Source organism: Salvia hispanica, chromosome 6 (assembly GCF_029641045.1).
Source record: "Salvia hispanica isolate PSC_SH4W2 chromosome 6, Shi_PSC_v1, whole genome shotgun sequence".
NCBI classification, from domain to species: Eukaryota; Viridiplantae; Streptophyta; class Magnoliopsida; order Lamiales; family Lamiaceae; genus Salvia; species Salvia hispanica.
This window is the reverse complement of record NC_142697.1, coordinates 16993936-17008080: the sequence shown is the minus strand read 5'-3', so window position 1 is coordinate 17008080 and position 14145 is coordinate 16993936. Positions and strand designations below refer to the sequence as shown.

Below are 14145 nucleotides of genomic sequence, written 5' to 3'. Positions count from 1 at the left end.
AGCATCTGGCCTACCATTGAATTTGGGGCTTCTCTAGAGGAGTGCTCAAAATTCATGGAACTTGAAAATCCTTTTCTCCTCCGAAGAAGAGATCCTTCAATTTCTGGACAATGTCGATAAAAATAACAAAACTATGGCTAGTAGGCCATGTCTCCTAGATATTGACCATAATCTTAGCAAAGTGGGTCACATTCTTTTGCACCCGAGACCAATGCTTCCATAGCATATCGTAATCACGTAGGTGTTCCTTTCAGCCGGCTCGTGTTGTACTTCTCGATAATCCGGTCCAAAAAAAACATCATGAACTTTTGGTTATTGTCAAGGATGAGGTTTTCCGACATGTGAACATAGATGCGAGCCAAATGTAACGATTCCTTCATTGTGTACCTCTTGAGCCCATATGCATACGCTGGTTATTGCCCTTGCTCATTCCCAGGCTTGTTATCGGCTTCGTATCGATTACCTCATAGCCGTTAGTATTCATCGCCGATAGTTGGAAATGATTGTCGTTCGACCCTATCAACGGATAAGGGGGTAGTATCCAGTTGGATTTCTCAGTCCCCACCATCGTTGGATCCCAAACCTTTGAACGACAAACTCATCTCTCTATTGTTGCTCATTCTGATTGCAAGGGAAAGCGCCCCCCGTTCGAATCCATTTTTAGCAAGTGAATATGTGAATATAGATTAAGAAAATAAATGAAATGAAATAGAATTAAATTATATTGTATTTATAGAGTTTTGAATATGAAACAAAAAAAGTTGCTCACTCACCCATCCCCATCAGCGGTGTGGCAACACGCATGCAACTGGCGACGCACGCTTATACCTGCTCAGCTGGCCACACACATCGCTCCCCTCTCCTAGACCTGCCCAAGGTTTATCGAACCGACGGTTAAAACCGAAATCGTAACCGGCATTTACGGGTTTGAACCGAAACTGTGAGAATTTACCCGAATCGAAACCGTCGATTTTTGAACTGTGGTTCAGTTCAGGTTCAAAACTTTTCGAACCGAAACCATGCTGGAACAACCGGTTCCGGGGGGTTCCAAACCGGAACCGTGAAACTCAAGCCGGAACTGCAAAAATCCGACGTTCGAAATCATGAAAAACCGTAAAAAACTGCCGGTTCGGAACTGAAATCGAAACCGGCGGTTTTGGAACCAGAATCGTAACCGCGAAACACCCTCGCGGTTCGGTTCCGGTTCGGCAATTTCCAAAATTGGAACCGCCGGTTCCGGAACCGTGGGCACCTCTACTCACCCTTCCCGGCAATGGACGCCGCGCTGCCCACCTTCGGGCAGTGCGCCTCTTACTGGGAAAAAAACAGATGTTGCAAAAAAAAAACATGTATATTTAACCAATCTCTCAAATTCAGCAATTTAACCTTAATTTGATAAATTATGTGAAATCATTACCAATCGGCAAAGTTGAGTGAAATTTAATATGCAAATAATACATGAGTTGGGGCAATGTTGTCATTTGAATGGGGTGCGTGAGAAATCGGTGTGGCATGATTGAAATAGAATAAGCGGAATGGAGTAGGAGCAGCAACAGGCAACAGGCAACAGCAGCAGCACATGACTGCGCAATCAAAGCTTCGATAACCCCGTCTCAAATCCACAGCTTTTCCACTCAACTGATTGGATTTCTTCCCTTCTTCTGTTAAATTCTAAAACCCTAATCTATGGCGGTTTCAGAAGAACAATCTGCATCGTCGTCGTCATCGCGCCCAAATGCATCTACCCTTCGATCACCTTCCGATGCATTTTACTTGGCCAAAACTGTCCTCAGAGGCAGCGTTGTTCTTCAAGCTGTCTCCGGCCACTTCCGCTCCTCATCTTCCTACGACGTCGTCTTCGGAAAGGTATGATTTAGGGCATCTACCATCGATCACATAGGACCAATTGCCGCACCATCTCACCTCCTTTTTTTCTTGCTGAATATCAGGTTTTTTAAAATTATATCAGTAAAACACTCAATTTTATCTTTTCGTAGTATCTAGATGTTCATTATTTCAAAGCTGCTCCATTCCTTGCGATTCATCGTACAATTGCTTCGTATAAGCTCAACTAGATAGCTTCATGGTCCATTCCTAGCGTATTTTTGCCTTTGTGTGTATGTCTTTTAGATACGAATAGCTTGTAATTTATACAACATATACAAATATCTCGTAACCGTAGATGCTTGTTCCAGGAATCATCAATAGAACTGGTGATAATTGATCAAGATGGGATTGTTCAATCTATTTCTGAGCAACCTGTGTTTGGCACTATAAAAGATCTAGCAGTCCTTCCCTGGAACAATAAGTTTCATGTGCAGAATCCTAAGGTTTGTGTTGCTCATTAGTTTGTGCAAGATCATGTTTGGCGTTCATATTGAATTGAATGTCACCTGCTTGATTATTTTCTATACACTAATGAGACAAAAAAAATTGTTTTCCAGATACTGGGGAAGGACATTTTACTTGTGGTTTCTGATTCCGGAAAGCTTTCGTTTCTGACCTTTTGCAATGAAATGCACAGGTTCATTTTCTGCAATATGTAACTTTATATCTCACTGACTTTAGTTTTGCTAGCTTGGAGCCCAAAACCTTATGTTTTCCGCCTTTTCTGGGTATAGGTTTTTCCCTTTGAGCCATGTTCAACTTTCTGATCCTGGAAATTCAAGGCATCAAGTTGGAAGGATGCTGGCGGTTGATTCCAGGTTAATTGCTTCCTGTTTTAAGATTGTGCTTTCTAGACTTCCCGTGCATCAGTAGACAGTCATGTGGCTGCCTCTCAGGGCTTGTAGAGTGGCTATTCATGTAGGTAGCTAATTGCTTTGCTCTCTACAGTGGTTGTTATGTTGCTGTTAGTGCATATGAGGATCAGTTGGCTATTTTTTCGGTCTCAATGTCTGAAAGTGGTGATATCATTGAGAAGGTTAGTCCATGCTGGTACAGTACTCCAAAGGTTTATGTGATTTCACCCTTCTCTGGTTCCTGTTTGCAGTTTTACTAGTTAACTGGATGCCGAAACTGTTCTTTCATTTCAGAAAATCTTTGTTCCTCCTGGAAAAGATGGACACTTGGAATCTGCAAAAGGTTTTACTAATATTTCTGGTACTATATGGAGCATGTGCTTCATCTCGCGAGATTACAATCAAACTGGACAAGAACAGAATCCTTTGCTGGCCATTCTTCTTAATAGGTTGCTATCTGCCTGTTCACGGAGAACAATGGCTACTTTACCTTTTACTTATAAAGTCCCCTTCAACTATCTTGATCTTTGCTCTATTGTATTTAGCAATTACTATAATATTATGAATTTATTCCCATTGTTAAAAAGCTCTACTTCGGGATCTACAGGCGCGGATCTTTTTATCGGAATGAGCTTATGTTGCTAGAATGGGACATTGCGGAACAAGCTATACATGTGGTATATCAATTTGCAGAAGCTGGACCATTAGCTTATCATATCGTTGAAGTCCCTCAATCTCATGGGTTTGCCTTCCTCTTTAGGGCCGGTGATATTGTCCTAATGGATTTCAGGAATGTTCAGAGCCCTTCTTGTGTCTACAGGACAAGCTTAAATTTCACACCGGTGGAGGAAACGAAATTCAAAAACATTATTAGAATACCAGATATTATGGATGAAGAAGGTATTTATAGTGTCGCTGCCTCTGCTTTACTGGAGCTCGGTGACATAAATAAAAGTGATGATCCAATGAATATCGATGACTATAGTAATGTACTACCTGGTTCTAATTATGTGTGCTCATGGAGTTGGGAACCTATTATAACTAATGCTCCTAGAATATTATTTAGTGCTGACTCTGGGGATCTCTATGCAATTGAAGTCCTTTTTGAGTCGGATGGCCCCAGAGTAAGTTTATCTGATTGTCTTTATAAAGGTCTACCATGCAATGCTCTGTTATGGCTTGATGGTGGATTTCTGGCAGCTATTGTTGATATGGCTGATGGGATGATTTTAAAATTTGAAGAGGGATTTCTACAGTACAGAAGTTCAATTCAAAACATCGCACCAATCTTGGACATGTGTATTGTTGATTATCCTGATGAAAAACATGATCAAATGTTTGCCTGCTCTGGGATAGCATCTGAGGGATCCTTAAGGATCATTCGGAGTGGTATCAGTGTGGAGAAATTACTGAAAACTGCTCCAATTTATCAAGGTGTAACTGGTACATGGACTGTTAAATTGAAAGTTTCGGATCCTTATCATTCTTTTCTAGTACTGTCATTTGTGGAAGAGACCAGAGTTCTTTCAGTTGGTGTCAGCTTTTCTGATGTAACTGACTCGGTAGGTTTTAGGCCTGATGTTTGTACTTTGGCTTGTGGTGTTGTGGCTGATGGTGTATTAATTCAAATTTACCAATCTGGAGTTAGACTGTGTTTGCCCGTTGGAGCAGCAGTGCCTCCTGATGGTATTCCTATGTCATCTCCAGTATGCACATCATGGTTCCCTGAAAATATGACTATAAGTCTCGGAGCTGTTGGGCAGAGCATAATAGTTGTAGCGACATCCAGTCCATCCTTCTTATTCATCCTTGGTATTAGAGCTTTGTCGGCATATCATTACAATATTTATCAAATGCAGTGTGTAAACTTGCAGAATGAGTTATCTTGTATTTCAATACCTCAGAAGCACCCTGATCTGAATAAAGTTTTGATGGATTTTTCAGTCAATAATCTTGTGGCAACCTCTCTGTCTGGAAATCATGTTGATAATATATTTGTTATTGGTACTCATAAGCCTTCAGTAGAAGTTGTGTCCTTTACACATGCGAAGGGGCTACAAGTTCTTGCCACAGGGACCATATCACTAACAAACACTATGGGGACTTCTGTTAGTGGGTGTGTTCCACAAGATGTGAGGCTTGTTATAGTTGACCGCGCGTATGTTCTTTCGGGATTAAGGAACGGAATGCTACTTAGGTTTGAGTGGCCTAGTACCTCAACACCCTTTCCAATTAGGCCACCTGCTCAGCAGAATTTTGTTGGTACCTCTACAATTGACTTCCAGGTCTCATCAAACTCGGTCTCTTCTAAGAATGAAGTACCAATGTCTATGTCCAGTACATCCTATAGTACTGAAGGAGACTTACCTGTTGATCTTCAGCTGATTGCTGTACGCCGTATTGGTATCACACCTGTTTTCTTGGTTTCATTAAGTGATTCCATTGATGCTGATATGATTGCTCTCAGTGATAGGCCTTGGCTATTGCAGACTGCAAGACACAGCCTATCTTATACATCCATATCATTTCAACCTTCTACTCATGTCACTCCTGTATGTTCGACTGAATGCCCCAGAGGAATCTTGTTTGTTGCGGAAAATAGTCTCCACTTGGTAAGTTGTCGGTTCTTACATTTGTTGATCCATATTAAGTCCCTTCATTCTTTTATCCTTGTCCATAACATTTTCATATAGTATCATATATTGAAGCACTACATAAGTAGAGGCAATCATGATTAAGCCAAATTAGTGTTCTACATCGACTGCATTATACACGTATGTTACCTGCCATCATTTCTTTGTTGACAAAATTAGAGCTGCATATTAGCTTTTGGGTCTTTTATCTTGTTACTCGTATGATTAAGGTGAAATAACTTTCATGCGAAGAGCACTTGGCATAACATTTTTTTTTCTCTAATTTGTATAGGTGGAAATGGTGCCGAGTAAGAGGCTTAATGTGCAGAAATTTCATCTTGGCGGCACCCCAAGGAAAGTTTTATATCACAACGAAAGCAGGCTATTGCTTGTCATGAGGACAGAGTTGGATAATGATTCATGCTCCTCAGATGTTTGTTGTGTGGATTCTTTGAGTGGCTCAGTTTTGGCATCTTTCAAATTTGAACCTGGGGAGACAGGGAAATGCATGGAGTTTGTAAAGGTTGGGAATGAGAACGTGTTGGTGATTGGAACTAGCTCATCTGCTGGACCAGCTATTATGCCAAGTGGTGAAGCTGAGAGGTTTGTATTTGTAGAAAGCTGCCTTTAATAAAATAATAGTCTTAGAGTTGCAATGGGCTTGATCCTTGTATTTAAAAGTGTACTAATTTGTCTGATTTTGGGTCAAAATTTATTATTTGTATTCATTTAAAAATTGTATGTTGTGAATCTTACAGTACAAAAGGCCGCTTGGTGGTTCTTTGCCTTGAACACTTGCAAAATTCAGACACTGGTTCTATGACCCAGAGAAGTTCACCTATTGGTAGTCATGCTGCAGAACAGCTTTCGTGCAGTAGTATCTGCAGCAGTCCAGATGATAATAGTTCTGATGGTGTCAAACTTGAAGAAACTGAAGCCTGGCACTTACGCTTGGCCTATTCAGCTGTCTGGCCAGGGTTGGTTACCGCTGTCTGCCCTTACCTTGACCGCTACTTCTTGGCTTCCGCTGGTAATTCTGTAAGTCGTGAAATATCACCTGCTTACAGCCACTGCTTGCTTTTAAGATTATTGTTGTGGAGTTTCTAAAGAGAGATTATTCTTTTTCAGTTTTATGTGTGTGGTTTTCCGAATGATAACTCTCAAAGGGTGAGAAGGCTGGCAGTTGGAAGAACACGTTTTACGATAATGACTCTGACTGCACATTTCACCAGGATAGCTGTTGGTGATTGCCGAGATGGTGTTCTTTTCTATTCATACCATGAGGTCAGTGGATGGCTTTAGGGCTTACTATAGTCCTTATCTGTCTTACTTTATCCTTGTGAATGGGTGTGTGCAAAACAGGATGTGGGATGAATTCATTTAATAATTAAAAGAACAATAAATAAGGAAAAAAATCTATTACTAGGTTAATGATGTGTTAATAACATTGGTGTAAGATTGAGACACTGTCACTTAATGTCCAGGATTCCAGAAAATTGGAGCAAATATATTGTGATCCTGTCCAGAGACTGGTTGCTGATTGTGTCCTGATGGATGATGACACTGCCTTTGTTTCAGACCGGAAGGGGAGTGTTGTTGTCTTATCGTCTGCAAATCATTTAGAAGGTGAATTTACCTGGACTATGAAGCCATTTGTTAAGAACTCATTACTAACCTGCAATAATCATTAATATGATTGCTCAACTTGTGTTACAGACAATGTTAGTCCAGAACGGAACTTGACTCTAAGTTGTTCGTATTATATGGGTGAAATTGCCATGAGCATGAGGAAGGTAATTTCCTAACAAGGATACCTTTTTAAGCAGTTTCCTTAAATGGCTTGATTTGTATGCATCGTCTTCCAGGGATCATTCTCATACAAACTTCCAGCAGATGATGTGCTAAGGGACTGTGATGCTGGTAGTACTACCAATAATTTGTCAAGAAACTGTGTCATGGCATCGACGCTGTTGGGAAGCATAATAATCTTCATTCCTATGACAAGGTACACCTGTCGTGTTTCTTCTATTTAGTCCTTTGTGATTGAACTAGAGATAACACGCCTTATGTAAATAATCCTGCCAGATAGTTCTGTGTTTATGACTTAATATATATACTGCTAAGTTTGCTAGGTTGTGAATGCTCCCATCAATTGAAATTCTGAAGCTTAATTTTGTTGGTGTTCCAATGATATTATCAATTTTCTATTATTTCAAATTGGGTTCTCTTAGATTAAGCATTGAAAAGTTGTGTAAGAATGCATGGAATCTATGTTTGCAGGGAGGAATACGAGCTATTAAAAGACGTTCAGGCTAGGTTGGTCATTGATCCTCTTACTACTCCAATCTTGGGAAATGATCACAATGAGTTCCGCAGCCGCGAATGTCGGGTGAGTATTTAATGACTTATTTGTTATTTTTTTTATCAATCTGTCATAGTGATTACATTGTGGCTGTGTCCTCCGTGTGTATGTGTGTAGAGAGAGAGATCTAACAGTTTGTTTTGATTTTGGTAATGAAACGGACAGGGTGGGGTGCCTAAGATACTGGATGGGGACATTCTGGCTCAATTCTTAGAGCTTACAAGTATGCAACAAGAGGGTGTTTTGGCATTACCTGCAAACCTAAGCCATAAACCTCCCACTCCAGTAATGGTTAATCAGGTTGTTCGCCTGCTTGAGCGAGTTCATTATGCCTTAAACTAATTCCTCCCATTTCCACTTCCAACACCGTATGATCATCTTTGGGTGCTTCGCGGTCCAAATTTGGGTAACGATGCATCCTCTGTTGTATAATACCATACATAGCATGTACAATTTTGTCATAGTAATAGTTGCTCTTTCGACAAGATTGTAAAGCGTTATAGAGGAGGGTTCCAGTTGTATATTAAGATTCCAAAATTTGATTTGTTTTTTCATCCAAGTAATGAAATATGGAGTACATTTGAGTGAAGATTAATGAGATGATATATGACGGTCTCCAACACAATGAGGCATGCTAACAGAATCTTGCTTACAAAATGTAGTTCTAGTATAGAACATGTCAGATATGCATGATGGGGGTTGAGTGTTGCGTATGCTCAGCCGGCCCACAGAGAATGACAGCAGCTACGTTTGTATTTTATGCCCCCCTGTCACAGTTGGCCGGCGCTAAGTAACCAACTACTATAAATAAGTAGTATTCCCTACGTCATTCTGTTTTGGCCACTGGAGTAATATACAAACACTTATTCCCAGTGTTGGTGCCCATATAAATGAGAAGATAGAAACATGGATGGATTTTGATTTACCAATTGTGGACTACTGGAGGAAATTAAAGTACTGGTCCTTGCAACAATAGTTCTTTCTGTCTTGTGAATTTGGATCAGTGGCACTGAAACATTACTACATCTTACAATGGTGGCTTCAACTGAAGAGCAACTCAAGTAGCTGTTGCCGCAAAGGATGCAGAGGCTAAGAATGTATGGTTGCTTATTACATCAAGGAAAATATCCAAGGTAGCCATTTCTCGAAGCACAAGGCAATCTTCCAGTTCCCTCCTTTTTTATTAGAAAATTAGCTTTTGGGATCCATAACAAAATTCACGTTCACACAGAGTTGAGTTGGAATTCGGTTTGGCTAATTATCTCAGCTCTCATTGAGATGATTTTCTGATCAAACATCACTCCAAAGCAGTGGCTATGTAGATTAATAAGACAAGTAATAAAGGAGAATTTGAATGCTAAACACGCATGAAAATAAAGGTGAAAAAGTCAAGAGCTGGGGCCATGCTAATAAATGATGATGCCGCAGCTGCCAAACCTTTTTTAACATAGGAGAAGGGATAAGCTAAAACCCCAAAAAAGACGGTGATAGGTAAAAGGATGAGTAGTAGGAGTATTGATTTTGTATACACATTCAAAATTCAAAATCACATCGCTTGCAGTTGCAGATCAAAGTCACCACACCTGACTTTGATTAATTAATTTTACTAAACTTCAACGCAGCACCCAGATTGCACATACCCAGAGTAGTCATCGCACACACTCACCTTAGTGAATTTACCCTTTTGCCCTTGCCCTTTCTCCCTGACATAGAATCCGTGCGGCGCCCCCTGATAGGCCGCCCCTGCCACCAGCGTCCAGTCCCCAAGGTCCACCCCCACCTGCACCGGCACCGGCACCTCCGCCTCCGCCCAGCAGATGAGCGAATTCCCCCCCGCCCCCACACACGACCTCGGGCAGCGGCTGACCGGCCACGCCCCCTCCACCCGCCTCCACTCCCCCTTCCTCATATCATACACCTCCGCGCTGCTCTTGAACACCCCCTGCGTCTCCGTCCCGTACCCGCTCACCACCCAGAACTCCGACCCCACCACCACCCCCTCGCACTCGTCTCTCTCCTCGCTCATCCCGCTCAACTCCGACCACGCCCCCTCCTTCACATCCAACGCCCACGCCGACCGCAGCGCGTTCTTGCTCTCGTCGTGGCCCCCCGCCACAAACACCTTCCCCTCCGCCGCCCCCATCGCGAAGAACGACCGAGTTGAGGGCATGTCGGCGCACTGAGTCCACCTCCGAGTCGTGAACTCGTAGACGAACACGTCCCTCACGGGCTCCCACCTCGACGGGTCCCACCCGCCCATCAGGACCAGCTTCCCCTCCGTGCTCGCCAGCTGGCAGAACATCGGCAACCCCTCCGGGTACTTGGGCACCGCCTCCACCCGGTCCCACCCCTGCGTCGCCGGGTCGAATAGCGATATCCCGTACCGGGCCTGGCCCGTCGGTTTGGACCCCGATTGCGCCGAGAGGGCCTGCACCAAGCACGCCGCCTTGTGGGTGAACCCCGTCTGCTTCCTGTGGTAGTAGAAATCCTTGCTCTGGAAGAGGTGCCGCCACCGTCTGCACACGCGGGAAGCCATCCGGTGCCCCGAGTAGTGCATCCGGGTCAGGCACTCCAGCCCGATTTCTTCCGGTAGACCCGGAATCAGCTCACTCCAATCCCTTTCGTCCATCGCCTGAGGAGGAGGAGGCTGCTCTTGATTCATTGATTGCTGTGATTTCAAAATTGAAGGAATTGGGATTACTGTTTTTGATTGAATATAATTTTGATGATTTCGAGTAGCAGAAAAAGTGCACGAGAGATTGTGAGCGATGGATAAGGGATTTTATAGTGGAGAAGAAATCAGGGACGGGCAGTAAAAATCTGTGGATTATTAAGTAATCAGGGGTTGACACGTGGCACTCTCTCTCTTTTTTTGTTTCTTTTTTTTACTGTTTCCCGGACGAGATTAGAGCATCCGCAATGGTGCTTAGGCCAACCATTCTCTCCCCTGCCACGTCAGCAACACTAAAAAAACCACCTGCCACATCAGATTTAGGCCAGTCATAGGCTAGTCATAGGCCAGCTGCAATAAAAATAATTCAAAATATACTACATTTACGGAATTAAAATTACGATTAAAATACGGAATTAAATTTACGACACATATACGGGAAAAATAATCCATTCCATTAAAAAAAGTACAAAGATTTTAAAAAAAACGTACATGATTTTTTTTTAAAAAAAAAGGGCTTCAACACACGAGCCCCGCCACTCTCTACTCCTCATCACCGTCGCCGTCGTCCTCGTCGCCGCCGCCGCCGCCGCTGCCGCCACCCGTGGTATCTGAGCCCACGTCGGAACCCCCCAGCCGTGACCTTGCGATCTCTAAATCAGCACGCATGCTCTCGAGCATCTCGTAAAGAAACCTCTTCTCCGTGGGGTCAGTGGCGTTCTTCCACTCTCGGAAGACCTGTAACATCTGAGCCCGCGTTTGGTTACGCGAATGGAGAGTGTACTCGAGTGGGGCGGCTGGGAGGGCGGAGGACTGGACCTCGCGGGGCGATAGGGGGGATCCGCCCCTCGCAGCCCGCTGCGCCCGCTTCTGTCCAACCGGGCGGGGGCGACCAGTAAATGAAGGAGGGGATGGAAACTCCTCAGCATCCGGGGGGAGGTTGTGGGATCCGCCGCTGCTGCCGCTATAGTTCAGTCGCTGCTTCTTTGGCCACCCAGCGTCGCACCCCGCCCGGAACTTCTCGGAGTCCTTCAACAACAAGAAGCACTCCCAGAAGGTGAACTCCTTATACTTCCCCTCCAAGGGGAACTGACTCGCGGCTATCCTCAGGGCGTCGTCCTCAGTCTGCCCACTTCTGAGCTGACGGAGGGCGTTGGCGTACAAATTCGCAAAACGGCCCACCGCTGCCCTGGTGCGCTCCCACCCCTTCCGGACCTCCTCGTTGCTGAAGTCCTTCCCGTGCGGGCAGTGCCTCTTATAGGCAGCTCTGATCTTCGCCCACATGTTGACGACCCGCTGGTTGTTCGCAACCAGCGGATCGTCGCACACCTCCAACCACCCCTTGGCCACCCCGGCGTACTCATCCTCCGTCCACTTCCTCCGGCCAGTGGCAGCGGGCTGCGATGACTCGCCGACCGCCTTGCCCCTCCCCCTCCCCCTCGTCTTCTTCTTCGGCGCGGCCGGCGTCGCTGGAACGGGAGTATCATCGTCCCCGAGATCGATCCCCATATCATGCAATGACAGAAGGTCATCGCCAGAGAACTGCGTCTCCACCGGGGTCGACGTGTGAGACGAAGCCGTCAAAAAATCAAGCGAGGGCCGATATACCGCGTCCCCTCCTGGTGACCCCCCCCCCCCCCCCCACCCCGCCGGGCATCCATACCGTGCGGCATCCCCCCCGCCACATCATCCCCATCAGCAGCTGGGGAATACCCCCCCACCCGGGCGCTGACTGCCCGCCGCCCGGCATACCCACCGGCATCCCCCCCCGGCCACATCATCCCCATCATCTGCTGCAGCATCATCTGCTGCTGCAGCTGGGGCATACCCCCCACCCTGGCGCTGACTGCCCGCCGCCCAGCATCCCCCACGGCATACCCCCCGGTTCCCCCCATCGCCCCCCCCCCCCACCCCCGCCCCCGGCGCACCAGCCATAGTCATCCCTATCATCTGCTGCTGCAGCTGGGGCATACCCCCCCACCCGGCATCCCCACGGCATACCCCCCCGCCCCCCCCCCCCCCGCCCCCCCCCCCCCCCCCGCCCCCCCCCCCCCCCCGGCGCACCAGCCATCATCCCCATCATCTGATTCCAAGGGATGTTAAACCCCGGGCCCATATGCCCCCATCCAGATCCCACAGATACCGTGGGAGTCTGAGATCCACTCGTCGCTGGACTGGACTCGTTGTTGTGATCCATCGCTCGATGATGCTCTTGTACAGAAAGTTAGAGAGAGAGAAAACTCGTTAAAACAAGTGGTGCAAATGAAAATGAAACGAAAATCGCGTTTATATATGATTTAAAAAAAAAAAATCGAAAATCAGCGCTGCCCGATCGCTGGCCGATCGGGCCGCCACAATGTCGGCTAGCCGATCGGCCAGCGACGAGCAATCGGCCAGCCCACGCCGATCCGCTCGCCGAAATCGCCCTCGCCGATTGCAATGGTTCGGCTAGCCGATCGGCTAACGCGACGAATCGGCTAGCCGGTCGCTAGCCGGCCATTGCGGATGCTCTTATGCTTTTACGGTTTACCCCTTCTTTCATTATCTGAACTTGCCTTATCTTCTTATATAGCTGTATTATTTCTCTGTATTAAAATTATGGATTATGATTTTGAGATATAATCTCTCTAATATAAGGATTTTTGATATTTTGTGTATAGGATATTTATCCATACTATTTTCTATTGAATGTGGTCAACCGTCCTCCTCTCTACAAATATCAAGTTTATCATATGATATTCAATTCAATTTAACACGAATTTGTTTAATTCAACAACTAATCCCCCCACATTAATGAAGAAATTAATATGTATGAAAATAATGTCCCAGTGATATTAACCAAACTCAATTTCATATAAGTATTTTTCATTACTCCCAACAGTTTGAGTATGGAGATTCTTTTCATTACTACATACTAACACATTTTAAAAAATAATAATTAAAATTCAATTTGGACCATTATTTGATGTGTAGTACTAGTCTAGTAAATATTAATATCATCTATTCCCTCTATTCGCGAATAAGTGTCCCATTTTTTCATTTTAATTCGTCCGCGATTAAAAGTCTAGTTCAAAATTACTATAAATGGTAAAGAGGTCACACCATCCTATAACCCATTCCACTAACATCTACTCCCTCCATTTTTTAAAAATAGCAACTATTTCCATTTTGGGTCGTTCCTTAAAAATAAAATTTTAGAATCATTCTATTTTAGGACATGGACCCCACAGTCCACTAACTCTACTTTCACTATTTTTTCCCATTTTTCTCTCTTACTTTACTCATTTTTCCTTTCCTCTCTCGCTTACTTTACCAATTCTTCTCATTACTTAACCAATTGTGCATTAAAACTCGTACCGTTTCAAATGTTCCTATTTTATTTTAATACGGTGTAAGTATCATTTAAAACTAATGTATATAAGTCGGATCCTTATTCCACTAACTTTTTTTAATATTTCTTAAATCGATGCCAAAAAGAAATGAGATTTTTATTTACGGACAACTGGATTGTGTTGTAAGAAAATATTAACAGCTGGACTGTATTATAAGAAAATACTAAAAAAAAAGGAACCAATAATGTATTATACTCCCTCCGTCCCATAAAAGATGTCACACTTTCCTTTTTAGTTTGTCCCACAAAAGATGTCACATTTCCTCTTTTGAAAAAAGTTCCTTCTCACATCAATTATAAAATTATATTTTCTCTCACCACTTAACACACAAAATAATATCTCCTAA

At 44.3% G+C, this 14145-nt stretch overlaps 2 protein-coding genes across 2 annotated transcripts; one reads left to right on the top strand and one right to left on the bottom strand.

Annotated features, from left to right (window-relative positions):
- Nucleotides 1–1482: 1482 nt before the first annotated feature.
- LOC125206060 (Cleavage and polyadenylation specificity factor (CPSF) A subunit protein) lies at nucleotides 1483–8325 on the top strand. The gene is made up of 15 exons (XM_048105345.2): nucleotides 1483–1866; nucleotides 2196–2330; nucleotides 2445–2524; nucleotides 2622–2705; nucleotides 2836–2923; nucleotides 3036–3190; nucleotides 3349–5353; nucleotides 5667–5977; nucleotides 6133–6412; nucleotides 6503–6658; nucleotides 6859–7000; nucleotides 7091–7167; nucleotides 7240–7379; nucleotides 7655–7763; nucleotides 7902–8325. Exons 1-15 carry the CDS (start codon nucleotides 1687–1689, stop codon nucleotides 8076–8078), a joined length of 4119 nt encoding a protein of 1372 aa, XP_047961302.2. The 5' UTR covers nucleotides 1483–1686; the 3' UTR covers nucleotides 8079–8325.
- Nucleotides 8326–9075: 750 nt separating this feature from the next.
- Nucleotides 9076–10495, bottom strand: LOC125206061 (F-box/kelch-repeat protein At2g44130-like). The gene has a single exon (XM_048105346.2). It carries the CDS (start codon nucleotides 10396–10398, stop codon nucleotides 9343–9345), a length of 1056 nt encoding a protein of 351 aa, XP_047961303.2. The 5' UTR covers nucleotides 10399–10495; the 3' UTR covers nucleotides 9076–9342.
- Nucleotides 10496–14145: the final 3650 nt, after the last annotated feature.